The 27,153-nt window shown below is 30.9% G+C and overlaps 1 protein-coding gene across 1 annotated transcript in view; it reads right to left on the bottom strand.

Moving 5' to 3' along the window:
• LOC142324470 (dual 3',5'-cyclic-AMP and -GMP phosphodiesterase 11A-like) overlaps positions 1 to 27,153 on the bottom strand; it is a 148,613-nt gene that overhangs the window by 17,126 nt on the left and 104,334 nt on the right. Inside the window, exons 6-13 of the mRNA XM_075365295.1 lie at positions 22,847 to 22,936; positions 20,574 to 20,717; positions 19,665 to 19,729; positions 18,904 to 19,085; positions 12,335 to 12,402; positions 7,901 to 7,993; positions 6,893 to 6,943; positions 1,274 to 1,420 (exon numbers count right to left, since the gene is read on the bottom strand). Coding sequence (XP_075221410.1) covers positions 1,274 to 1,420; positions 6,893 to 6,943; positions 7,901 to 7,993; positions 12,335 to 12,402; positions 18,904 to 19,085; positions 19,665 to 19,729; positions 20,574 to 20,717; positions 22,847 to 22,936 — 840 coding nt within the window. The remainder of the gene's footprint in view (positions 1 to 1,273; positions 1,421 to 6,892; positions 6,944 to 7,900; positions 7,994 to 12,334; positions 12,403 to 18,903; positions 19,086 to 19,664; positions 19,730 to 20,573; positions 20,718 to 22,846; positions 22,937 to 27,153) is intronic.

Here is a 27,153-nt window from a genome sequence, read left to right on the forward strand (position 1 = left end):
TTTATTCAAGAAATATTCTGTTTAAGAATCATTCCTTTCTAATTTTCAATGAAATATTATTATATGGGAAAGAATATTTAAAATAAGAATTTAAGATTAATGTATGTAATAAACGATCACATCACACTGATAATAGTAAAGGTATACATTTATTTAATATTTGCTTGTGGTTTTTTACAATAAATATGTTAATTAGAACATATCACAAATAAGTATAATGAAGGATGTTTCAATGAAGTTATATTTATCTTATCAGCACCATCATTTACATGACAATGAAAAAAAAAAACAATTAAAATATGAAGAAAATCAAGCATATGTTGAATAATGTTAAGAATCAACAAAAAAGTAAACAGTAACAATATTTTTTTTTACAGTTTGTCAAAAATAAAGATTTCATTTGAATTTGTTGTTAGTTAAGATGTTATGACAACGTACTGTTAATATTTGTCAATATGCTTCAAGAAAAGAAAAATTCAGGCATGGTATCATCTTTTCTGACAATTATACTTCCATCCATTTGGTTGAAAATTCTTTACTCCATTGATAGTCAAAAGTTTTTTTTTTACTTTTAAATGTAACTTATTTTCTTATTCAAATAATAATAATAAAGATAAATTTTATTGATTGATTAAACCAATAGAAAGTTATTACAACTGGATGAAATGTTATAAACAGTTACCACCTTAGTACTCAGTTATCTTATGCAGGTAGTGCATACCTGCTAAGATATTCTGTATTAAGGTATCATAAAATTTTAAAAACAAAAAATTCTACATATTGCTACATTTTAATCTGTTCTGTCTAGAGTAAGAGCAACCAAGTATATCATTAATCTATAAATATGGTGAAAATATAAAATAAATAATGGACACAAGAGCATGAGGGGAGTGAATGTTAAATGATAAACAATGAAAAATTTAGGAATAACTTTCTATACATCTGGAAACATGTTCAAGAAAATTTTCTCATGGATTCTTTGAAATAAAACATCTTCTAAAATTTAATTATACGTATGTGAAAAGTGAGGCATTAATGTTTTATTAATTCATATAAAAATTAATGTTTAGAATAATGCAATGTAAATAAATATTTTAATGAAATTAAAAGTATTTGATCTCTTTTTGGTAATTTCTTCTGTAGGCTTGTTCATCAGTGCATTAAGTTAATACTAACATACAAATAATATAAATTAATTGTAACCAGATCCTTAATTACTACTTTCAACACATTAAGTAACTACTTTTTTTACAATAATTAATTATGATATTACCTCTCTTTCAATATTGAATTTTTTAACTAATCCCAATTCAAGAAACATGCTAACTGCTGCTAACAACATTTCATCTTGTGATAATGAAAAATCATCAAACGATAATGAATACAGATTCAGTTCATCTGCTCCTGGCACGGGTTTTTCCTATAAAAAATGTAAAATAGTAAAATGTTTAATAGGTTTTTCCTATTAAAAACAATGTAAATTTATAAGAACACGAGCTTATTTTTTAGTGTTTTGAAACAATAACAGTAATAGATGCATTATTAGTAGCTATCAAACAGTATATCAAGTCTGCTGTACCTTTACATAATATAAAGATTCTTACTGCTAGAGAACCTAAGAAATGCTTATTAGGTCTTAGATTTCATGAAGGGAAAATCCTGAAATTCTCCTCCCTGTGGTGGCAAGGGAGCAATGATCATGCATATTAAAGTTAGTTGGTTTATACAAGTGGCTAATGAATGATAGGATCGAATAATAAGCTCCTGGGATAAGAAGCTTCGTCCCTACAAATGCCAATGGCCTTTTCAGAAGGCAGATGAGCAGTAGGGATTTGGGGTACTCTATTATTAGGGAAAAGGAATGATAAATGTAGTTTTTGAAGACTCTGTTGAGGGTGAAAAAAGAAGATGGAAAAGGCTGAAGCTAATAAATGATATAAAGGGCAGTGAATATTATTATGAGATGAAAAGGAAAATGTGGGACAAAAACAGATGGAGACAACAGTGGTGCCAGGGACCTGCCAACAGGCAGAACTCCATATGATGAAGATGATGAAATCTACATCTAGCTTTGATCAGAAGTAGATATATTTGTACCAGCAAAATAATGAAGTACCATTGATGTAGTTGCTTTATCAAGTAAGAGCTTTTCAAGAGAATATTTTTTTTTGTGATTATCTCTGACATTCAAAAAACTTATCTTGCAAATTTAGATACATTTTTTTTTTTTTTTTTTTGTCTTCAGTCATTTGACTGGTTTGATGCAGCTCTCCAAGATTCCCTATCTAGTGCTAGTCGTTTCATTTCAGTATACCCTCTACATCCTACATCCCCAACAATTTGTTTTACATACTCCAAACGTGGCCTGCCTACACAATTTTTCCCTTCTACCTGTCCTTCCAATATTAAAGCGACTATTCCAGGATGCCTTAGTATGTGGCCTATAAGTCTGTCTCTTCTTTTAACTATATTTTTCCAAATGCTTCTTTCTTCATCTATTTGCCGCAATACCTCTTCATTTGTCACTTTATCCACCCATCTGATTTTTAACATTCCCCTATAGCACCACATTTCAAAAGCTTCTAATCTTTTCTTCTCAGATACTCCGATTGTCCAAGTTTCACTTCCATATAAAGCGACACTCCAAACATACACTTTCAAAAATCTTTTCCTGACATTTAAATTCATTTTTGATGTAAACAAATTATATTTCTTACTGAAGGCTCGTTTAGCTTGTAATTGTCTTTAGTAATTTTACTTCCCAAATAACAAAATTCTTCTACCTCCATAATCTTTTCTCCTCCTATTTTCACATTCAGTGGTCCATCTTTGTTATTTCTACTACATTTCATTACTTTTATTTTGTTCTTGTTTATTTTCATGCGATAGTTTTTGCGTAGGACTTCATCTATGCCGTTCATTGTTTCTTCTAAATCCTTTTTACTCTCGGCTAAAATTACTATATCATCAGCAAATCGTAGCATCTTTATCTTTTCACCTTGTACTGTTACTCCGAATCTAAATTGTTCTTTAACATCATTAACTGCTAGTTCCATGTAAAGATTAAAAAGTAACGGCGATAGGGAACATCCTTGTCGGACTCCCTTTCTTATTAGGGCTTCTTTCTTATGCTTCTTCAATTGTTATTGTTGCTGTTTGGTTCCTGTACATGTTAGCAATTGTTCTTCTATCTCTGTATTTGAACCCTAATTTTTTTTAAATGCTGAACATTTTATTCCAGTCTACGTTATCGAAAGCCTTTTCTAGGTCTATAAACGCCAAGTATGTTGGTTTGTTTTTCTTTAATCTTCCTTCTACTATTAATCTGAGGCCTAAAATTGCTTCCCTTGTCCCTATACTTTTCCTGAAACCAAATTGGTCTTCTCCTAACACTTCTTCCACTCTCCTCTCAATTCTTCTGTATAAAATTCTAGTTAAGATTTTTGATGCATGACTAGTTAAACTAATTGTTCTGTATTCTTCACATTTATCTGCCCCTGCTTTCTTTGGTATCATAACTATAACACTTTTTTTGAAGTCTGATGGAAATTCCCCATTTTCATAAATATTACACACCAGTTTGTATAATCTATCAATCGCTTCCTCACCTGCACTGCGCAGTAATTCTACAGGTATTCCGTCTATTCCAGGAGCCTTTCTGCCATTTAAATCTTTTAATGCTCTCTTAAATTCAGATCTCAGTATTGTTTCTCCCATTTCATCCTCCTCAACTTCCTCTTCTTCCTCTATAACACCATTTTCTAATTCATTTCCTCCGTATAACTCTTCAATATATTCCACCCATCTATCGACTTTACCTTTCGTATTATATATTGGTGTACCATCTTTGTTTAACACATTATTAGATTTTAATTTATGTACCCCAAAATTTTCCTTAACTTTCCTGTATGCTCCGTCTATTTTACCAATGTTCATTTCTCTTTCCACTTCTGAACACTTTTCTTTAATCCACTCTTCTTTCGCCAGTTTGCACTTCCTGTTTATAGCATTTCTTAATTGCCAATAGTTCCTTTTACTTTCTTCATCACTAGCGTTCTTATATTTTCTACGTTCATCCATCAGCTGCAATATATCGTCTGAAACCCAAGGTTTTCTACCAGTTCTCTTTATTCCGCCTAAGTTTGCTTCTGCTGATTTAAGAATTTCCTTTTTAACATTCTCCCATTCTTCTTCTACATTTTCTACCTTATCTTTTTTACTCAGACCTCTTGCGATGTCCTCCTCAAAAATCTTCTTTACCTCCTCTTCCTCAAGCTTCTCTAAATTCCACCGATTCATCTGACACCTTTTCTTCAGGTTTTTAAACCCCAATCTACATTTCATTATCACCAAATTATGGTCGCTATCAATGTCTGCTCCAGGGTAAGTTTTGCAGTCAACGAGTTGATTTCTAAATCTTTGCTTAACCATGATATAATCTATCTGATACCTTGCAGTATCGCCTGGCTTTTTCCAAGTGTATATTCTTCTATTATGATTTTTAAATTGGGTGTTGGCAATTACTAAATTATACTTCGTGCAAAACTCTATAAGTCGGTCCCCTCTTTCATTCCTTTTGCCCAGCCCGTATTCACCCACTATATTTCCTTCCTTGCCTTCTCCAATGCTTGCATTCCAATCTCCAACTATTATTAAATTTTCATCTCCTTTTACGTGTTTAATTGCTTCATCAATCTCTTCGTATACACACTCTACCTCATCATCATCATGGGCGCTTGTAGGCATATAGACGTTAACAATCGTTGTCTGTTTAGGTTTTGATTTTATCCTTATTACAATGATTCTATCGCTATGCGTTTTGAAATACTCCACTCTCCTCCCTATCTTCTTGTTCATCACGAAACCTACTCCTGCCTGCCCATTATTTGACGCTGAGTTAATTACTCTAAAATCACCTGACCAAAAGTCGCCTTCCTCTTCCCACCGAACCTCACTAATTCCTACTATATCCACATTTGTCCTACCCATTTCCTTTTTTAAATTTTCTAGCCTACCAACCTTTTTTAAGCTTCTAACATTCCACGCTCCGACTCGTAGAATGTTATTTTTTAATTTTCCCCTTCCTTAGTAGTCCCCACCCGGAGATCCGAACGGGGGACTATTTTACCTCCGGAATATTTTACCAAGGAAGGCGCCTCCATTATTGCTATGTGAAAATGCAGAGAGCCACATTTTCTTGGAAAAAAAGCAGAGATACATTATAGATACATTATAGATATGTTTCAATCTCCCTCTGTTATCTGAATCACCTAACTCTTCAATACATGCATGCATATAGTAATTGTTAATATATGTGGTCAAGGAATTTATCATTATGTTTCAGCTTTAGGAAATAATAAACAATTTTAAAATATAATTTTTTAAAACTTTTTGTGATACAAAATATATTCAGTTTGTAGATATAATCTACATTTCTTTTAAATTAATTTGCTTGATAAAACCATTTAAAATAGAATTTTTTAATTGTGCAGTAGAAAATTATTTTATCATATTTTACTAAACAGTATTATTACTAACAAGGATAATGTTTATTACTTAAATAATCTAACATTATACTCATAACATTGTATAATTTAAAATAAAAAAAAATATCGTTGACTAATAAAATTTTGTAAATGATTGTAGAACTCAGTTTTAACTCATAATTCTATCACTTATAAATCATAACATGAAATTATTGATTAAATTTTTATGAGTTGCTCTAACTGTCTGTCCAACAAATAAAATAAAAAAATACATTAAACCAACATTTTGTGTAATTTTGGTTTTACTAATAATTAGTGTGGCATAAGTTTTCATACAATAATGAATTGGGGAAAAGCTTCCCAATACAGAGTTAGGTAGATAGGTGAACTACCAGGTAGGAAGCTGATTACAGTATTCTTTCCTCAGAGTTTTTTTTTGTTGATGTTATGCTGTTGGATAGTACTGTCTTTTGCTATGAGCTGGGAATTACCATTGATCGCTTTATGTTCTGATTGATCTTTCCATCTCACAATTTTTTTCTCCTTCATAATCTAAATCTGAATCATCAAAATTATTCTGTTCATCTTCAATCTCTTCTAGGATGGCTGATATTTTTTATTTTTATTTAACTGAGTTTTCATGAATTGTACTATCATTCGCACAAAATGAAATAAAGCATATTCTTGATTTGTGTATGATTAAAAAATATATTGCAATATGAATGTTTTATAAAAAATATGGATTTTTTTGCAAGCAAGAAAAAAACGTTTTGGATCTTTTTCTACTTTTCCCTAAGATTTTTCTAGGGTTAGTGGAAAAATGATATAAAATAAAATTTAGAAGAGATACAGCAGTGTTCAGTCAGTGTTGCAGGCAATGGTTCATTAATGATTGAAAATCTGCAAGCTTTATACTATAAGCTTCTGACCACAATGATTTTTTTTTTTTTAATATTACAGTATTAAGTTTCTAAATCATCAAAAAGAGATAAGCACATGTAAATTTTTAGCTGCATGTTTTTAGTTAAATTGCATTAAATCTGTTATTATAGTAGCTGTTCAGTAACAGTGCTGCCTGTTAGTTCTACAAGATTGGGTCATCATAGGAGTAAAATTCTATATTGACTTTAAAATATACTACTGAGTCTGTAGATGTTCTGTAGTTGTAGATTATTAGACATCCTTTTATGCTACCATAAAATAAATGATTTGGAATATAATTACTTCAATTAAAGACTGAGGAATAAAAAACCATTTGTTTCACATCTTCCCCAGTGTTTCTGACATAAGAAGTTTATGATATTAAGTATGTTGTACATGGGAATGGCTTGTTGTTTATTAACCAGTAATTGAATTATTGAATAAAAGTTTTGATGGTAGGTTATTTGAACTATAAGTAGACTTACTAAAAGTGCTTCAACTTCTTTACTGGAAGCTGTTGCATGGTAAGAGAGTACCTGAAATAAAAGACAAAACTAAGTGTAGCGTATAAAAATATAGAATATTATTAGAGAAATTATTTTATATTGGCTTCATAGACAGCTTCAAAAGTAAGGTACACTAGCCCATTTCACAAAAATGTTATCATCTACGTTATGTTTCGTGTAAAATTTAAACCATTTTATTTATAATAATCATTGACATAGAAAATCCAAGGGCTTTTTTCTTATTTCCTGAATATCTTCCTTTATCATCATTGATTATGTTTATTTTATTGACAGAATTTGCTTACAGTTTTGTATTTGTTTTATGTTAATTGCAGAATAAATATTAAGTTCTACAGTCCTAACTTGAAAAATTTAAAATAATTTTTCAATACATATTCTTAAAAAAAGTAAAAATAAATGACTAATTAACTAATTTACATATAAAAATAAACAAATTATGAACCTCTAGTCTGATACTTGTTCACCAATGGGACATTTAACTAAAATACATGGTACAGAATTTAAACTTGCAAATTAGATTGATCTGTAATCATACGTTGTAGAAAATATGAACAGATTCAACTGCCATAGAGAATTCCTCTCAATATGAAAGGGATTTGAATATAAGAATTAATTGCTTCCATTAAGTACAAAGGTAAAGTTCTTGAACATTTTGTACATTTATGGAAATGTAGTGGGATATAAATTATTTTTGCTGGGAATATTTTTATACATCTAATTTTAAAACCTTAATTCCTTCTTCAAATATAGATAAATATCTTGAAAATTCAGTTTCAGAGAAAAACTAATTAGGGCCTAAAAACTTTGAATTATTGAGGTTAATTATAAGTATAATTAGGCAACCTCTTCAATTTAATCATTGGAAACAGATTTTACAGAAGTTTTCAGATTAAAGAGAAATGATTTCAGTGAGATCTAGCTGTAATTTAAAAACTCTGATTAAATTGTTGAAGTTGCAAGACTAACCTCAATAGTAACTTTTTGTCGTGCCATAGCTTTTTCAACTTCATTGTACATAAGTGTATTATGAATTCCCAGTCCACAAAAAATAGTAAAAGCCTAAAAGCAGAGAAAACCAATTTGGAATTGTTAGTAGTAAATATATTCTTACAATAAAAAAAATATATATATCTAACACACACACACACACACACACACACATATACGTTACACACACATATATATATATATACAGAGAGAGAATACATATATAACATTTTTAATCAGTTTTAAAAAAAGGAACAATTAATTATAAATTATATGTCGACTGTCTCTTGTTCTTAATATTTTTTATATTGTAAAGTTAGATTTTATTGTATATTTTTTGGGCAAGGATCCTTACAACTTTTAAAAACTTATTTATATTAAGTTAAATAAGTTTTTAAAAAACAATCTTTAAAAACTTATTTGTATTAGGAATTACTTATGTAACTGACAGACTCACTTTGTTTCGAGTTCTATTCAACAAACTTATATTTGTATTTTAGGAGGGATAAGGAAGGTTAGTTTTATCTGTCAGGTACTTCAGCCAGTAGACTAATTGTGCAGGAAAAGAAAAATTTCTTGCATCAATCACAAGCAGCCTTTCCTTTTCACCTTATGACATCAATGACTCTAGAGGTCTCAGCCTCCTTAATTTGAATGTTGACAGTCTGACTTGCATCTGTTGAACGCAATGTGATGAAAAAGGGATCAAAGGTAGGGAAAAGAGGTGGATTGTGAGAAAGGGGCAGTCTATATATATATATAAAGAATCGTTTGACTAGAACTACTATTCAGAAAATAGCTCAGGATTCCATCCAGGTAATGGGACATCCATCCTTACACAACCCCTTGATAGGGTGGGTCATTTTTGTCTAGAATGAGAGCAGTACATTATATACCAACCAGTTTAAGTTTGCAGCAAGAATCTTCGAGTACTACAAGGGCTGCTCGAGTCAGGGCCGGCCCTAGGTGTTAGGTAACTGCCTACGGCGGCAACATTTAGGAGCGGCAAACCTATTGAACTAGAGCAAAAAAAAATATACACAACCCACAAAAATATATTTCGATTACTTGAATCTAATCAACAATATTATTTACCATTTATTAGTACAATAATATTATTATTGTACTAGTTTTGATTATTGTTTTAAAAGAATATTTAAATTATCTCTGAAAATAATAAGTACTTTTTTCCTGTTTAGACAACGATAATTACCGTTCAGAGGATGATATGTATGAGTGGAGTCTTGTGGAGACAGTCTCAGTTCGACCATTCTTGAGATGTGTGGTTAATTAAAACCCAAGAACACCGGTATACACGATCTAGTATTCAAATCCGTATAAAAGTAACGGGCTTTAACTAGTACTTGAACGCTGGATGACTCCACTATCGAATCAGCTGATTTGGGAAGACGCGTTTACCAATATACCAAACTCGGTGGGTTAAATAGTAGGTATTAGTTTTAGTTTGTAAGTTCGTTGTCGTTAGCTCGTTAAAAATGTAAATTTTGTTTTTCAACAAAACAATTTTCCGTAAATCTATATCAGTATTATTGTCTTAATTCAATTATATGTCATTTTTCTGGTAAACATAGTTCTTTTATAATTTTTTTTGAAGCTTGGGGGCGGCATTTTTTGGGTTTGCCTGTAGCAGCAAAAACGCTAGGGCTAGTCCTGCTCGAGTATAAATACTATTTTCCTAAGTGACATCCTTGACCATTCTCAGAAATGTTATACACAGGAGCAACATAAAACCGAACCCATAATGAAACCGCTATCCAACACTATTTATGAAACTCGCACGACTAGCGCGAAAAGTGGATGTATATGTTACTACTGATTGTTTCTCCCGTTTGTCAGGTGTAGTAAGAACATCACGTGTCAGGGCTGACACGTGTCAGTGCAGTTTACGTTTTTTTGCAGTGCAGTATTGTGAGTGCAATTATGTTTGTGTAAAATGCCTTATTCAAACCCACTGGGTGGTCTAGTGGCGAACGCGTCTTCGTAAATCAGCTGATTTCGAAGTTGTGAGTTCCAACGTTTAAATCCTAGTAAAGGTAGTTACTTTTATACGGATTTGAATACTAGATCGTGGATACCGGTGGTGTTCTTTGGTGGTTAAGTTTCAATTAATCACACATCTCAGAAATGGTCGACCTGAGACTGCACAAGACTACACTTCACTTACACTCATACATGTCATCCTCTGAAGTATTACCTGACAGTGATTCCCGGAGGTTAATAGGAAAAAAAAGCCTTATTCAGTCTAGGAAAGAATAGCTATAGTTGAGGCCTATATTCGTTCTGGATCGTTTGAAGAATCGCATCAAGTATTCGTAGAAAAATTTCTGAATGCCTGTATCCCAGCGAAGAGTAGCACACATGATTTAGGTAAAAAATAGGGTACTACAGGTTCGGTTTCAAATGCAAAACGAAATAGGCAACCTTCCGTTAGGACTCTACAGGCCATTGCCAATATTGAAAGGAGAATTAATGCCAGTCGAAAAAAATCACTACGCAAGTTATCCTAACAATCTGGTGTTAAATACACATCTTGCCATAAAAGTCTTCATGAATTAAAATTGAAACCATACCGCGTTACAACTGTGCAACAACTGAAGGAGACAGACAAACTGAAATGACTTGATTATTGCAACTGGCTTCTAGAAAACATTGTTGGTGGACAGATAGAGCCGATGTTGTATTTCATGTCAGAAGAGTCATGGCTTCATTTATCTGGCCATGCTAATTCGCAAAACACCAGGTAGTGGATGATGTCAGTTATTTTTACACGGATTTGAATACTAGATCGTTCTTTGGTGGTTGGGTTTCAATTAACCAAACATCTCAGGAATAGTCGAACTGAGACTGTACAAGACTACACTTCATTTACACTCGTACATATCACCCACATTCATCATCTGAAGTATTATCTGAAAGGTAATTACCGGCGGCTAAACAGGAAAAAGAAAGGTTTTGGATGATGAGGAATCCTCATGAGATAATCGAGCCTCTACTTCACGATGAGAAAATTGGTGTTTGGTGTGCCGTTTCCGGTAATCGTATAATGGGACCAATATTTTTTGACAATATTAATTTTTTGTCAATATACAAGTTTACCTCACAATTTTGGAAGAATTCTATGCACAATTAACTGATAATGAAAAAGAATACAGCTCCTCCCAACAAGACGGAGAAACGTGTCTGTCACACATCAAACGTTTCACTGAATCGCGTTCATGCAGCTTTCACAAATGAACGAGCTGTCAGCAGAGGACGATGGCTTTCGCGTTCCCAAGAGTTGTCTACTTGCGATTTTTTCCTTTGGGGCTACTTAAAGGAGATAGTTTAATCCCCACAATATTGATGAAGTGAAGGTGAATATTCAACGAGAAATCAGCGCAAATGACAACAGCGTTTTGCGTCAGACGACTCTCAACTGGTTAGTCGAGCATAAAAGAGCATCGATGCCCAAGGTGGTCGTTTAGAACATCTTTTATAACAATAAGGTAAATAAATACAACATTTAAATTATGTTTTATGTTTTTCATACTTCATTTATCGGTATCATTAATAAAATTTCATTACAACATAACCTACCGATTCTGCAGCGGTTACGTTAACGGGTTCGGTTTTATGTTGCTCACTCTGTATTTCTGAGAAATATTATATTTGGAAATATTAAGCTGTATTATAAACATTTCAGTTAAACGTCTATTAGAGAATTAAACATAAAAAATAAGTAAGGAGTGAGGTTTATATAATATAAATAAAATCATGTAAGTGCAAAAGTTCTTTTTAAAATTGTACCTTAATACAAAAAACATATTAAACACTGGCGGTTGCCCACAACCCTCAGTGTTTATCCCAATAAATACTGAACCATTAAATTACAAGCAGTTGTTGCTTGTTAAATACTGCTGTACGAAGTGTTAATGCTATGAGACTGAAGCTCAGCTAGAGGCAATAATAAGAAGCCTATGAAATACTAAAACTAACATATTGGAAGTTAAACCCAAGTATAGTAAAATATCAGTTAGCACCTTTAATAACTGAGATACAAGGACTGATAATTTAAAATAAATTTCAAATGGCATCACACTTAAGGTCATTAGCCATTGCCAACAACTTGCAGTGAACTGCTTCCAATGTTGTCTAACTTTGGTTATTTACAAAAACAGGTTTATTAAAAATGGCTTAATCATTTTTAACTATTTCTTAATTTAAATTTTTAACTAATTTCTAAAAATGGTTGTAACTAATTCAAATGGTTGTTGGAATCCTACTCAGGACAGAAACTTTACTAATTATTAGTAAGCAATATGTTACTTACATTTCTTTGCATTGGTTTATTTTAACTTATATTGCATGTATTAATGTGTGAGTAGCTGTAACGCATTTAATTATTAACATTACCTCAAATAGTTGTTCATCAGTTTCATCAAATGGTAATCCATTAAGTTTGTTTATTATGCTTGCAACTCCTATAAAAAAAAACATACACACATACACTAATAAAAACATTGATTAACATGCTTGTGTTTAATCTTTTACAAAGGGAATATGTTTGTTGTGCTTTATTATATGTAGTGGGCACATTCCTGCTGAATAAATGTTCAGCAAGTTCCTAACTAATGGACTAATTAGCCAATTTCATGAAGTTCAATTAGTATTTAGTTTGTACCATAGATATATCTAATATATAGAAAATCCAAAAAAAGGATCAGGAAATCAAAATGTTCAAATTTATTATTCTGTAATAAATGTTATTAAAATACTATTTTGTAGCTGCAGTTACAGTTATTTGCAGTCTAGAGAAATCAACCTGATTTTTTTTTAATGAATTAATTCAAATCTTGATTCCTCTCTTATTTTTTACAATATTTTAGGTATTTTTGTTCTGTTTTTATAATTAATGTTTATATATTTTTTTAATTTTTATTATTTTAATTTACATTGAACCATATGTAAACAGTTATTTTTCTTTCTACTTTATTCTGGTGGGATAATCCCCATTTATCAGCAGCCTAAATAGTAACCGTTCACTGGTAGCTAACATTAATTTTTTTCTTCTAATTAAACTCTGCATCAGATTTTTCAACATGATAACATTTTTGCTACTCTTGGTTTCCCAGAATAGGTTTTCATTCTTTTTTTAAAGTAGATTTGAATATGCTACTTTTAATAGTGGAATAAAAAATTAGTACTATTAATTTTATTATTATTATTTTTTAAGTATAAAGAAATAATAACATAATGAGTTAAATTCATGGATATTGGAGGTAGTTTTGGATGCCAAAAAAATTATACATCTTACATCACTTTGCTAAATTAACTATGGACTTTTCTTTATTTTCTAATTTTCATAATTGTTCGTATATGGCTTGATTCTAGTTTCCGGTTTCCATACACATGTGCATAGATAAACTAATAATAGGTTTCAAAATAGTTCAGTGAGTTAAGAGCTCTCTTTGCTTGAGATTGATTTGTTAACCATTTTATGTTTATGATTTTTGTAACCATTCAGTTTTTATGGTTTTTTTATTTAATCTTTGCAATAAAAATAGTTATTTACCTTATCATTTTATACATTTACACACACACACACACACACACACACACACACACACACACACACACACACACACACACACACACACACACACACACACACACACACACACACACACACACACACACACACACACACACACACACACACACACACACACACACACACACACACACACACATACACATACACACATACACACATATAGATTTGTGTGAATGAATATATATATATATATATATATATATATATATATATATATATATATATATATATATACAAAATATAAAACAAATACACAATCACAATCAAATGTGTGATTATGAATAAAAATTTGCAGTGAAAAGTTTATTAAGATATTGTTATGAAATATATTTTAACATTCTGTTATTATTATTCAACATTTTAAAACTTTAAAACACTGCGTATGATGAAAATAAAACTAATTGATACAAAGTAAGTAAGTAATTTTTAAAGTCATTTAAATAAAAATGCTGACAACACAGTTGTAGGTTTTTCCCGCCACGCGGCTTTTTTCTGATGCACAGCTTACACACACAACTTAATTTAAAATATTCATCATTTTATTTAAGTATAATATTTTTTCGTTTATTTAATTGAATGACTTTTGTAATAAATAAAAACCAAACATTTTTAAATAAGTTTTAATCTATTGGCAAGTTGTAAAAAAAAATTGTATAATAAACATAAAACAGATTTAAAACGGTGGTCAACAGATTTTATTGACTGTATTGTTTATCCGATATTAGCCCGTACAGAAAACTTTCTAATTCTAAACTTTTAAATTTCAAAATTTGTAAGTTTACATCTAAATTTTTAAGTTTACAACATCCGTCGATTGAGTGGTGAAGCCGCAAGGTTTAAGGCAACAGTTACCAAATAAAACGGATGATCGAGATCGAAACGCGTTACTTTTTTTTTACTTTAAATATTATCAATTTATTTAATAAATAAAGCGTAAGGCCTTCAAGTAATTCACTGATTCTAACTAAAGCGCGCTCGCATACTGTATTTCATTCGCGCGGGTGTGGCTACTTTAAATACTTTTTTACGCTTTAAATATTATTCATATATTTAATTCTACCGCTCACTTCTGGCGTTACAACATAGCAGATGAACCCACCGGGTTGGTGAACTTTCCATCGCAAATCAGCTGATTTCGAAGTCGATAGTTCTAGGTTCAAATCCTAGCGAAGGCAGTTACTTCTATACGGGATTGAATACTAGATCGTGGATTCCGGTGTTCTTTAGTGGTTGGGTTTCAATTAACCACACATCTCAGGAATGGTCGAACTGAGATTGAACAAGATTACACTTTTTTTACATTCATACATATTAACCTCATTCATCCTCTGAAGTAATATTTTACGGTGGTTCTGTAGGCTAAACAGAAAAAAACATAGCAGACGATTACAGCAGCTGTACATCGGTGCTATATTAACGCTCCTTGTGGTGAGAGGGGGTACTAATGAGGCACTATACCCACAAGTTTGTTTAGAGTATTTTTGGGGTGGATGCGATTTTTCAAATTTTTTTTGGAAATATTTCTATTTTTTAATTGTTAACAAATGTGCCTAAGAGAAATAAGACCTTAATTAGGTGAATACTGAGGGTGACCTTGCTCTACAGCCTCTCCCTCTTAAGATTCTAAGTTGAACATTTTATGAGATCAATGCCTTATATATAGAAATAATCTGACCAAGTTTGGTCAAAGTCGGTTGAGTAGTTCTGGAGTTATAATGTGATTTAGGGTGCGAGACCGAAAACACTTGTACATACATCCGGAAAATTTCCATCCGGTTTTTGAGTACCTTAGGTGTCAAAACGTAAAGATCCGGTGAAAACCGCATATGCCCAAATTGGACCAGTTACCGTACTTTCCCTTCTACAGCTATAGAGCCAGGAAAGTAAAAATAATAAATAAAAAAGTATGATATTAAATATATAGGTTTATTATTGTGTGAATATTATAGATAATTTAATGATTATAAAGAGTGATTTTTTAGTCCTGTTACCTAATTATTAATGTCTGGTAATTTTTTTCTAAGAAAGGGAAATTTTGTTTTGTGACACGAAGTTGGTAGCGCTACTCAACCAGTATAGATACGGCAGTGTGAGTTAATTATCGTTGAGCTGTGTAAACTTTTGTGCCGTTTCCGGTCGTGTTATGAACAGAATGTCTTTTACCATAGAACGAGTTTTCATTCTTGAACAATATTTTTCTACGAAATCGTACGCGAGTGTAAAAGAATCATTTCATATTTAATTTGTTGGTGTTCCTTCGCTAGAAAAAAATGACAATTTCTAGGCTAGCAAACCGATTTCGAGAGACAGGTAGTGTTTGCGACAGAAAACGTAGTGGTCGACCAACTCGCTTGACAGGAGGTTCTAGAGAATGTGAAAACAAGATTGCTCAATTCTCAACGGAAAAGTTTACGAAAACTTTCCACGCAAGTTGGTTTGTCATATTCGATGTTCAGAAAGCTGCTAAAAAATTGAAATTGTATCCGTATCGCGTACGATTAGTCCAAGAGCTTCAGCCTCCAGATTTAAACAAGCGATTGCAATATTGCCGTTGGTTTAGGTCTCGTAAATGATAACGGAATCGAATTTTTAAACACAGTGTTCTTTAGTGATGAAACTTGGATCCATCTCTATGGTTATGTGAACAGTCAAAACTGTCGAATTTGGGCGGTTGAAAATCTTAACGCTGTACAAGACAAATCTTTGCATCCTGAAAAAATTGGTGTGAGGTGTGCGATATCTCGTCATCGTATAGTCGGACCCATATTCTTCGAACAGACAGTAAGTCTTTCTGAACACTCGAATATGACAAACCAACTTGCGTGGAAAGTTTTCGTAAACTTTTCCGTGGAGAATTGAGTAATCTTGTTTTGACATTCTCTAAAGCGTCATCTGTCAAGCGAGTTGGTTTTCTGTCGCAAACACTACCTGTCTCTCGAAATCGGTTTGCTAGCCTAGAAATTGTCATTTTTCTGGCGGACAGCAACAAATTTAATTTGAAATGATTCTTTTACACTCGCGTACGATTTCGTAGAAAAATATTGTTCAAGAATGAAAACTCGTTGTTCTATGGTAAAAGACATTCTGTTCGTAACACGACCGGAAACGGCACAAAAGTTTACACAGCTCAAGGATAATCAACTTACACTGCCGTATCTATACCGGTTGAGTAGCGCCACCAACTTCGTTCACAAAACAAAATTTCCCTTTCTTAGAAAAAAATTACTAGACATTAACAATTGGGTAACAGGACTAAAAAATCACTCTGTTTGTTAGCAAACAGAGAAGACAGTGGGAAACCACTTTATCCCTTACCCTGTTTAATATGCCTAAAATCGGGTCGTTTGCTTTTTATTGTATTTTATGAGGAATATGAAATTAACAAAGTAATAGATGAAAGTTGTCAGCCCTCTTTACACTGACCACATTGCCAACTACGTTGGACTAGACTTGACTGTTGTTTTTTCATAGTTATGCTGTCTTCAGGCATGACATTTATCTTATGTTAGATTACCTAAAAAAATTCCTATCTGATAGAAGTATGCTGATTTTTTGACGTGAAACGTCTTTAAAATCACACCGAAATATATGGGTACCAGAACAGAAATTTGTAGCATAACGAAAAGGTCTATATTGTCCTGCCTTAATAATTCCCCAACTATTAGTCTTAGAGACGTAAATGCTGTGTCATTTTATAACTTACAGCTCACTGATACGACTTTGAGTTTGCGTCACTGTCGAGCGGGTTGTCGGGGAGGGGGCACAGCGCAGATCGGCCAAAGCTGGCGCTCTCGCTCATTTCTATTCAGTGTAGCTCACGACTTAGACCTGATAGCGCGGTGATTCGTGTATTTGTGATTAGAGTTTATCGAAATAGATCGATTTAAGTAATAATAAGTGTATTTTGAACAATATTTATATTTAAAAAATTAAAGTAAACATATAAAAACGTGTCAGCCTCAGCTCGTGCAAAAACCAGCCGGAAATATAAATTATGCATATCATTGGAAAGGGGAGGTTATGGGGCACGCGCAAGTACCCACCCCAACGTCCGGTGCGAGCGAGCGAGATTTTTGGGAGCGTCGCAAAGCTGGCACGGCGCCTCAGTGAACGACGCCAACTGCGCGAGCACCCCTACCGCTGCTTGTTATGCCTTGTGTTTCTTGCTTCTCACCACAGACCAATGTTGAACAAAATTGTCGTCCAATGCTATCGAAATAAATATCATGTACGATTTAGTGTCTGTTTTATGTTAAAATTAAATTTAGTATTTAGTCTGTCAATGCCTCGTTTTTATTTCAATCCGATACAGTAAAAGGACTCGATGACAAACAGACCGACCAATTTATCTGTAGAATTGGAACTAAAACTTTAAACTAAATTGTAGAGAAGGAACTAAAATCTTCCATTGGAGATTTCAAGTTTTCTTAAAAAAAAAAAAATGTGATGGTGGATCTCCTATTTAACTGTACGGATAAGTTGGTCAGTCTGTAGCTTGGAGGAACTTCATCCAAGGTCTGTTTGATTTAACATTTCACGTTAAATCATAAGTCCCACCCGATTTTTTTTTTTTTAGATACTGGAACATAAATTACTGTTGACTATGTTATACCTATAATAAACATGTTGATTATCATTCTTAGATTTATTTACAGTAATTTACACTTATTGTTACATTTATTTTTATCCTTCAGTTTATTTGTAAAGGTAGATTGTTGATTGTTTCACAAGTTTTTTCATAACTTCATTTCTGCAAGTATGCCTGGAATTAACTTGCTTGTTTCATACTTCAGTTATAATTCTGTAGCTTGTTTATTAAATAGCTTTGCAAGAATTTAAGATATGCAATACAAAATTGAAAATTTCCTGTTTTTATTTTAACAGTTTAAGTAAAGGTTTTTTGAATACCCGCTGTACAATAATTAGAATCGTATAAAAACATGAATTACATATCGTGTATAAAATAAATTTAAATATTTATTACACTGTATCAAGTGACTGATAAGGAATAGGAAACCTGAGTTTATCTCACTAATGACTTCAGCCATTTGTTCAGCTTTTTTTGCAACTTCCAGATATTGATTCCCAATAAAAGGTTTTTAGTTTCATAAGCATACATTCACTTCCTCCATGAGCACTTCTCTTTTCTCTAAATTTTGCTTTTTCCATGGTTGGCTATGGAAGGAACTAGCATGACATCACAGATGGAACCAGGGTGGCTCACCCAATTCCCCACATGGGTTTTATTAAATAAAGAACGATTACAGAATTTAAAAGGGGTTGGGAAGAGAAAGAGGATGATCACCCATAGAGGAGACTGCGTATGATTGGAGAGGTAGTTTATCTAAATAATACTAACCATACTAACCTATTGTTTGGTAATTTCGATTGCGTACTGGCATAGCTAAAAGACTTCGTACATTTCCAGCTGTACCTTTTTCAACTTCTACACATTCAGCCACGTTGATTACTTCACCAGAAGCTGCCACTCTTTCTGCTAGACTTAAAAGATACTGTGAAACATTGCTATTTTCAACACCTTGTCGACATCTATAATTTGTAAAAAAAAAATGAAAACAGTGAACAGATTTTTAATGCATATTACAATTTTTCACATCATAATTGTTAAATAGCAATAACATAATTTATTAATGATAACAGCTGATGAAAAAATTATTAATTTTATTCTTTCAAAAGAGTAAGCAATAAAGATTCAATTAGAAACTTTAAAAAACAAATTGGGAAAGTAACAACAAAGTTAGCTTTGATTAAAAAATTTAACAATTTTCTTAATAAGTTTCAGAAGGCTCTCTTTCTAGCTTGCCCTGTAGTAAAAAAGAAGCCGTTTAAACATAAAAAGAAAAGTGCCTGAATTACTAAAGGAGTTGTAAAGTTTAACTCTATGTGAAGAAATTTTGTGAAATTTCAAAATATAATTTGTTCTGGTAACTTTTCAGAATTATTTGAAAAAATACAAACAAATTTATGCTAAATTTATTCATAATGTAAAAGATCATTGTAATTTATTACATAATTCAAACAATAAATCTAAAACCATGTGAGCAGTTGTCAAAAGTGAAAGATTTTAAAACTAAACTTGTAAAAAAATTGTGATTTAAAATTACTTACTTATTATTTGTTGTTTGGCCATTAGAAGGAGAGTTCAGTTCAAACAATTTGGAAAATTTCACAGACTGCAAAAAAAATTAATTAACATTTAATAACTGTTTTTAAAATGTGGTACTACAGGAATGCAATATAATCTTTAATGTATAATTTGCAAGCAAACTTTCACTTTAATCAAAATACTAACAATAAAAAATAAATTAAATAACTTTAATGTAATTCTCCTCATGTAATTTTGTAGCAACGCAGTTGCACTTTTCTTCTATGATTGAATTAACACATTTTTTAATTTGTGGTTATTTTTTAACATTACCAATCAATATTGTTTTATTTTTTAACATTTGCAATAAAAAAATGCAAATGATACCAACATGTAACATGTATGTTTAATTTTGATCCCTTATAGCACTAAGAGTGGTTCTTCTCCCTATCTTCTTCATGTGTTGTGTCTGTCAGATGGGTTGATTATTAAAAATAACTTTAATGTTTGTCTCACAATTTTTTCTTCCACTAACAGTCTCTATTTACATGCTCTTTTATTGAATACTCTACTCAATCTGGTCTTAACATACTTTTAACCTTTTTGGTTTCCTGAAATCTAATCACATGTTATTCTGTAAGATGTAGAAATTAGCAACGATCAATGCTGTCCATTGGTGAAGTATAGCAGAGACTGTTTCCCAAGACTGCTGTTTTATCAACGTAAAAGCCCAGTGAAAACTGAAGAATATTGACTAATTAAGCATTGATGAATCCAAAACAGGTCTAGCAGGCTGACGGTGAGAGAGTGCTACCCACTTACAGATATGTTTGGAATTAAAGCTAATATTGAAGTTTTACACAATAAGTTTTTTAGCTCTCACAGTTTAATGGAAGTAAATTAATATACTTATATTTTACATTCATACTTACCTCAGATGAATCCAATTCATCAACGAGAAGTACAGCAGCTCTTTCACATTTTAATAGTTTTTGTGCACGTTGCATTGTTTTTAAAATAACTTTCTCAAGTGATGTCTGTTCTTCAAATAAATCATGTACAACTTCTAAAAGATTCTGAAAAAACAAGAGAACTTCAAAATACTACAACAATTAAAAAAAAAGAAAAGAATATTTTATATTGTTTAAAGTAACTGTTAAACTCCTTTTACAAGAGACTTTATCACTAGTGGTAATGATATAAGTATGATCATTTATATAATTAAGACCAGTACGTGTTTATGCTGCATTAGCAATGTTATGAGACATTGTAGTGGCACGTTATAGCATTGAATTATTTTGTTTATAATTTCTGGTATTTAATTCTTCATTAGAAAAGTTATTTATATCTAACCCTTTTCTACAAGGGCAAGTGGGAAATTATCTATTCTTTTATCACAAATTGTCGTTTATATTGCATTAAATCAGAAATAATCTATGCTTTAACTTTTTTTTTTTAATTGTAATTAATTGTTTAATTGTAATGAAAAAACTTGAAATTTTACAGCTTATCACAGTTACAATTGTATTTTCTGACAGCAGTTATAATTCTATTTTGTTAATTTGAGATATCAAATGAAGAAAGTTCTTTTAATTCACAGATTTATTTATTACAATTATTATGTGGCTGCACTTAGTTAGGATTGTTAGCATGTATTTCATTATAAAGAAAAACCTTTTAGAATATGGTTAAAAGATCTATTTTCAGTCTAAATAAGTAATCATGTGTCTACTATATTCGTAGTTAACATGAATGATTAAAGATATGGTTATAGCTCCAAATTTTACTTGTGAATCCAAAGATTGATTGAAAGGTCAATTTTTACTACAGGTGACTAATATTCAAATAATAATAATAATAATGAAATTCATTTGTATGCATAAAACTATACATGATTATTTTCTGTGGCAGATGTTTCTTAAATTGTAAACTGAATTTTTCTACCATTGTAAACCAGCTTTCTTTGCATTCACTCTAAATTTTTTTATTCTCAATAAAACAGTTTTGTTGGTATGAAGATGTTAACAAAACTAATTAAATGTTATTTATTGTGTAAAATTTCTCTGTGTTATGATGACAAATGTTATTGATTAAACAGCTTTGTTGTTTCATCTTTTCAGTGTTTTATACATTATAATAAAAGTTATACCAAATTGTCTGGGCTCAGATTTTTTATTTGTGTATAGTTTATTGTGAATAAAAAATGAGAAAGAAAATAACAGAAATCATTTTTCACCTAATACAACACAGTTCTGTTGAAGGGACAAAGTTAGGGATTTTGATAAAAATTGTGACATATAGTTTAGGCTTTAATATCTTCTAGTTCTGACTGATTACAGTGCAAGTAAGAAGATGGCAGAAAAAACATTTTCTGCTATCTTCTATACTAATTCATAAAGCATCTTTGACTTATAGTAGAGGAGATGGGCTACCAGGCATATTTTAAAAAGCATATTATTTAAAATAGCCTATTATTTTTTCTGATTATCAAGCATTCAAACAATTAAGATTTTTCAAATGTGTTTATTAATTCATAAGTAATCAACAGAGTCAAACAGATTAAACATTTTTTAAATTATAGAAATCATCCTTGTGTGATAAGCCTTACAAAAATGTGTTTTAATTGTCAAGAATTTTCAATGTATACACTGAAATTGCATTAATGCTGCTGAGAAGATAGTAAAGTATAATTTCAAAAGGATTTTCAGAACAGAAAAACTTTAAAGTGTAAACTAATTCAATTATTCTTCTTAACTAATTCAGTCTAATTTAAAAATTTCTAATGATATTTATTTTAATTATCCATCTCTTTAAATAAGAAATGATGCAATAATACTTTCTGTCTATTAATTAATTTTAGTGACAAAATATCTTTTTATTTAGTCTTAATATTTTGTGAGAGTTTGATTTGATTCAGTTCTTTGAAGTTAGGGAATTATTTTAACATATTTGGTAGGGTTTATAAGTTAAATTTTTGTCAGAAAACTCTATATTTAAGTCTAAGTTGAAAATAGACATAAGTTGTTTATGATAAAATTTTGCCTATTATATGAAACTGATAAATTTTAAAGCATTTAAGACAGGCAAACGTCAGAATTAGTTTTAGTTAAGTGCAAATATTCTTAGTATAGCATAAAATAAGCAAATTAACTCATTTTATTAAATTTATATATAACAAAAAAAAAAAACATTTTTTGATACATACTCTATTTCTATCATATTCTTGTCTTGAAGTTTCCACAATCTGTGCATTAGTTATAGCAATTCCCACAAACTGTAGATAAGTCTCGAAGAGCTGAAAAAAAAATTTAATTCGTAAATTTACTGAAATAAGTAACAAATTGATTACCTCTTTTCCTTTTTTTTTTGAATCTATTGTCTAAACATATCTTGTGTACTGGGTGTGGAATAAAGACTTGTAGTAGTATAAAACTATAACACTAATTATTAACAAAAATTATTAATAAAAATAGAGGACTCATAATAATTTTATTGTTAAACACAAATAATTGCAAGTTTGATATAGACATCATTAAAGAAGTTCCAGATTCTATTAAAATCAAATGAAAAATATTTGTTTATATTACTAACACTAATGCTTGAAACTGTTTACTAATATCTAATACAAGTACCATAATACAGTTCAGTTACACTATTAAAACGGGTAGTATATTAAAATAAGAAGTACTCATATTATGCAGCATTAATTACATATTCATGATGACACATATTATCTTACAGTTACTATATGATGGTATGGTGTAAATCATTGAATGTTTTGTAATTTCTAACTTGTATAATAGAATAAAACAACACCCTTCTGACTTTATTCTGATTGGTAATAATATTCAGTGGTCGAAGGTATCTTATTGATCTACTATGGTACTGTCCCTAATCTCTTTTTGATTAAATATTAAGAAAATGCCTACTAACAACAAAAGAAACTAAAAAAAATATTTAAATAATAATTTAATTTTTTTTTTTTTGTTATGAGCCTTTCATAATGTATTACTACTTTATCAGTTGAGTGGATTCAATAAATTTTTAATATACAATGTACTGAACCCTAAATTACTTGTAATAGCACTCTATGAAAGTCCTTAACATCAAAAAGAGAACAAATTATATTGAAAATGTTAATGATATTTATTTACTTTTAAAATATCTCTGAAGGAATTTTATGTGTTCTTTTGAGTATGTTTGTGACTCATTTCGTTCTTCACATCAATCAGATGGCTTAAGGGTTAAACTTAAAATATAACTTAAGCATAAGCATTATTTGTGTTATAGGCTATTTTGCCTTTTTTTGGGATCCCCTCTGTGAGAAGTAGCATGGGTTTAAACGTTATATTTTAATTATAAGAAAATATGACAAAATTTAAGTCAGAACGACAAATGAAGAACAAGAGAGATGGATTACTTGAATATAAGAACAATGCACGCTTCTGACATGTAGCATCATTGTGATGGAGGGAATTTGACTCTGTTATCATGCTTTCACAGATTCTCTTTCTTATGAGCTAAACAATGCTGGTTTCCATTTATGTCACAGCAGTAGAATGCCTAAATGATGATCAATGCTATCTGGTAAATTGCAACTCAGATAATTACATTCAGTTGAGTACATACCCAAGGCCCTGTTCGTTGTTGGTGATCTTGACTGTGCATCAAATATTCAGCAGAAAAAATTTCCATCATCTGTCTTTAGATGTACAGCCAAACTACATGCTTCCTGAATTCAGTCCATTAAAAAATGGTCAGTGGAGAAAGTGCTTGTAAAACTGCCTACATTTTCTATTATTATGAGCAGTTGCTAATTCACAGTGATGTGGAAATATAAAAATGACCGCTTTTAGCTTGAGGTCATGAGTCAGAGGGGAATAATGGCGTTGTCCATATTGTTTAGTTCAGGAAGGTTGAACTTTCAAATCTGGGGTTTAGCTAGCTCATACATAAACAATGACAGCCTCAAACCAGATTTGTTTCTTACAAAGATCTGTAGCCTTTGAGATGAATTATACTTGAATTGAGAGGGTACATTTATGTGTTTTTTGGGCAGCAATTCTGACTGTGGCTGGACTTGGGTGACTAGGAGTGCCAGCAGGAGAATGACATTAAATATCTTTGTGTGACTGGCAACATCATATGGTTAACAAGAGAATAGTGTGTTGCCTACCAGGATGACACTTCATTTTTTTAACAGTTGTTATACCACCAGTGTGGGTGACTGAAGTGATTGTGTTACAGTTAAGGCAAGTTGTTAGGCATGTGGCATAATAGAACTTTAGGGTTAGGTGCATATTTAATTCTACTGTACCATAATATATTTGTACCATAGTCCTTGTTCCATTCTCTTCCATTCCCAACTAAACTTTTAAGTTCCTGATAACGCCATTTCGCTTTTTAGTCCATCTATCATTTTTACTCTTTTCCAACCTCTTGTATGGACCATCTGCTGTTCCTTTTAGTACTATTTTGATTAATTATTATTATTATTATTATTATTTATGTGGCTATTTTTTTCCTGAATCCACATTGCTCTTGTGTATTTTGCCCTATTTTGTTATTTAGTCTTCTCTTCGCAATTTCCAAAAGAATCTTTGCTGATTAGGAAAATAAATTAATTTTCTTATAATGTTGACGCTTTACTGCACCATGTTATATAGGGATGGAACCATTTTGTTTTTAAGAAAGTCTTCTAACTGCATCCCACTATTGTGGATCACATTACATAACTTCGCCATTTCTTGTAGTCCTTCTTCATTAAAACATTTGGTCATTTCTATTGGCTGCTCACCTATTCCCATAGCTTTACTACTATGTCTTTTACTGTTTGAATAACTTCCCTTTTTAAGATTGACTTCATTTTCTTCCATTTGATATTGATTCTCTTTTTTTATCAATTCATTGATATTTTCCTTTTTTCCTAAATCTTCTACATCTGATCATTCATTTGTAAGCTATTTCTTCTTTGATTTTTTTATTACTCTTGTTAATTCATTATTCATTTTTTTATAGAAGAAAATTTATTTTATTTATTTATTTTTTTGTAGAAGAAAGATTTTTCACTTTCTGTTAACACATTATTTCTGTCTTCCACTTTTTAAATCATCTTTCTGGTAACCTTAAGATTCTTCATTTTTTTCTGTAATGAAGACAATTGCTTGTTCTGCTGTTTGTATGGCATATTTCATATTTACAAAAAATCTATTTACATTATTGCTTTCTGGATTTCTTCTCTTCAATAATTCAGCTAACTTATCTCCCAATACCTCTTTTCCAGTTGTTATTTTTTTCAGATTCCAATTATTTACTTCCTTCACTTTTTTAACCATTTCTGTATATTAAACCTTATATATTATTGTTACATCAGGTGTTTTTTTAACTTTTAGTATTCATTTCTTTTTTCAAATACCAATACCTGCATAATGTATCTACTTAGATATTCTCTTCTTGTAATTAATGTAAAGAATTAACTGCACAATTTTTATAACTGATGATGAAAGCAACTCAAAATTATATATACTATCACCCAAACATTTTAATGTTTCTTAATCAGTTTTATTTTTCTTATTTATTGCTTTCATTTAATCTGAATTTATAACAGATAACTGAATTTAAAATGATGAGTTATAATGATGAATAAACTGATATTTCGTTACACTGTTTATATGTTTTGTTGTTTATTTAAACACTATTTCTCTAAAGTTATGGTAGTTTTATGAGGGTTCTATTTTTTATTACATTACTTAAACCAAGAAAAAGTTTAGGTACAGAGTTTTTATTCTTTACTTGCTAATTAATCTTAAATTTTTTCTTTTCATTTTTACTTCATTGCATCAGACACCTGTACTTGCAGTATTTTATAATTATGGTTAACAAACTAATATTTTTAGTAATTTATTTAACAATATGATGCACAGCATCTAGGAAATATGAAATCTGAGAATTTGAAGTAAAAATTATTTCATTTGATGACATTTATAATATTTTCTAATTTATACTAATTCAAAGATAGATCCAGTGCAGGTGCTTGTCTGTTGTGATTATGTGTTTGTCATGAGTATATTAGTTTCTGGAACACTAATCCGTATGATCCCAGACTGTGAGACCACCATTTATTATTATCATAAATTCACATACCATTAATGCCAATGTGGACTGTGATACCAGTATGGGATGACAGTTGATGACATCAGCTGTGATGCTATCTTTGTGGAACATGATATCAGGTAAATGTTGGGATTCTAGTTCATGAAAGAAAAACGGTTTGGTCTTTTGTCATTTGACATTCAACCCCACACACTAACTGCTGATCTATCTCTTATATACTCATTAATGAAGTGTAGATTTTCTAAGCCCAAATTTTGACATTTTCTTTATTTACTGTGTCTTAAATATGAAACCATGTTATGAGTAAAAGTTATTTTATTAAGAAGATTATTTTTATCTTCCAAACAATTAAACATTTTAAGTGTAAAATTCCAGTGAGTATTTTTGTCATCTTGTGTG

Source organism: Lycorma delicatula, chromosome 5, assembly GCF_047948215.1.
Source record: "Lycorma delicatula isolate Av1 chromosome 5, ASM4794821v1, whole genome shotgun sequence".
Taxonomy (NCBI): domain Eukaryota; kingdom Metazoa; phylum Arthropoda; class Insecta; order Hemiptera; family Fulgoridae; genus Lycorma; species Lycorma delicatula.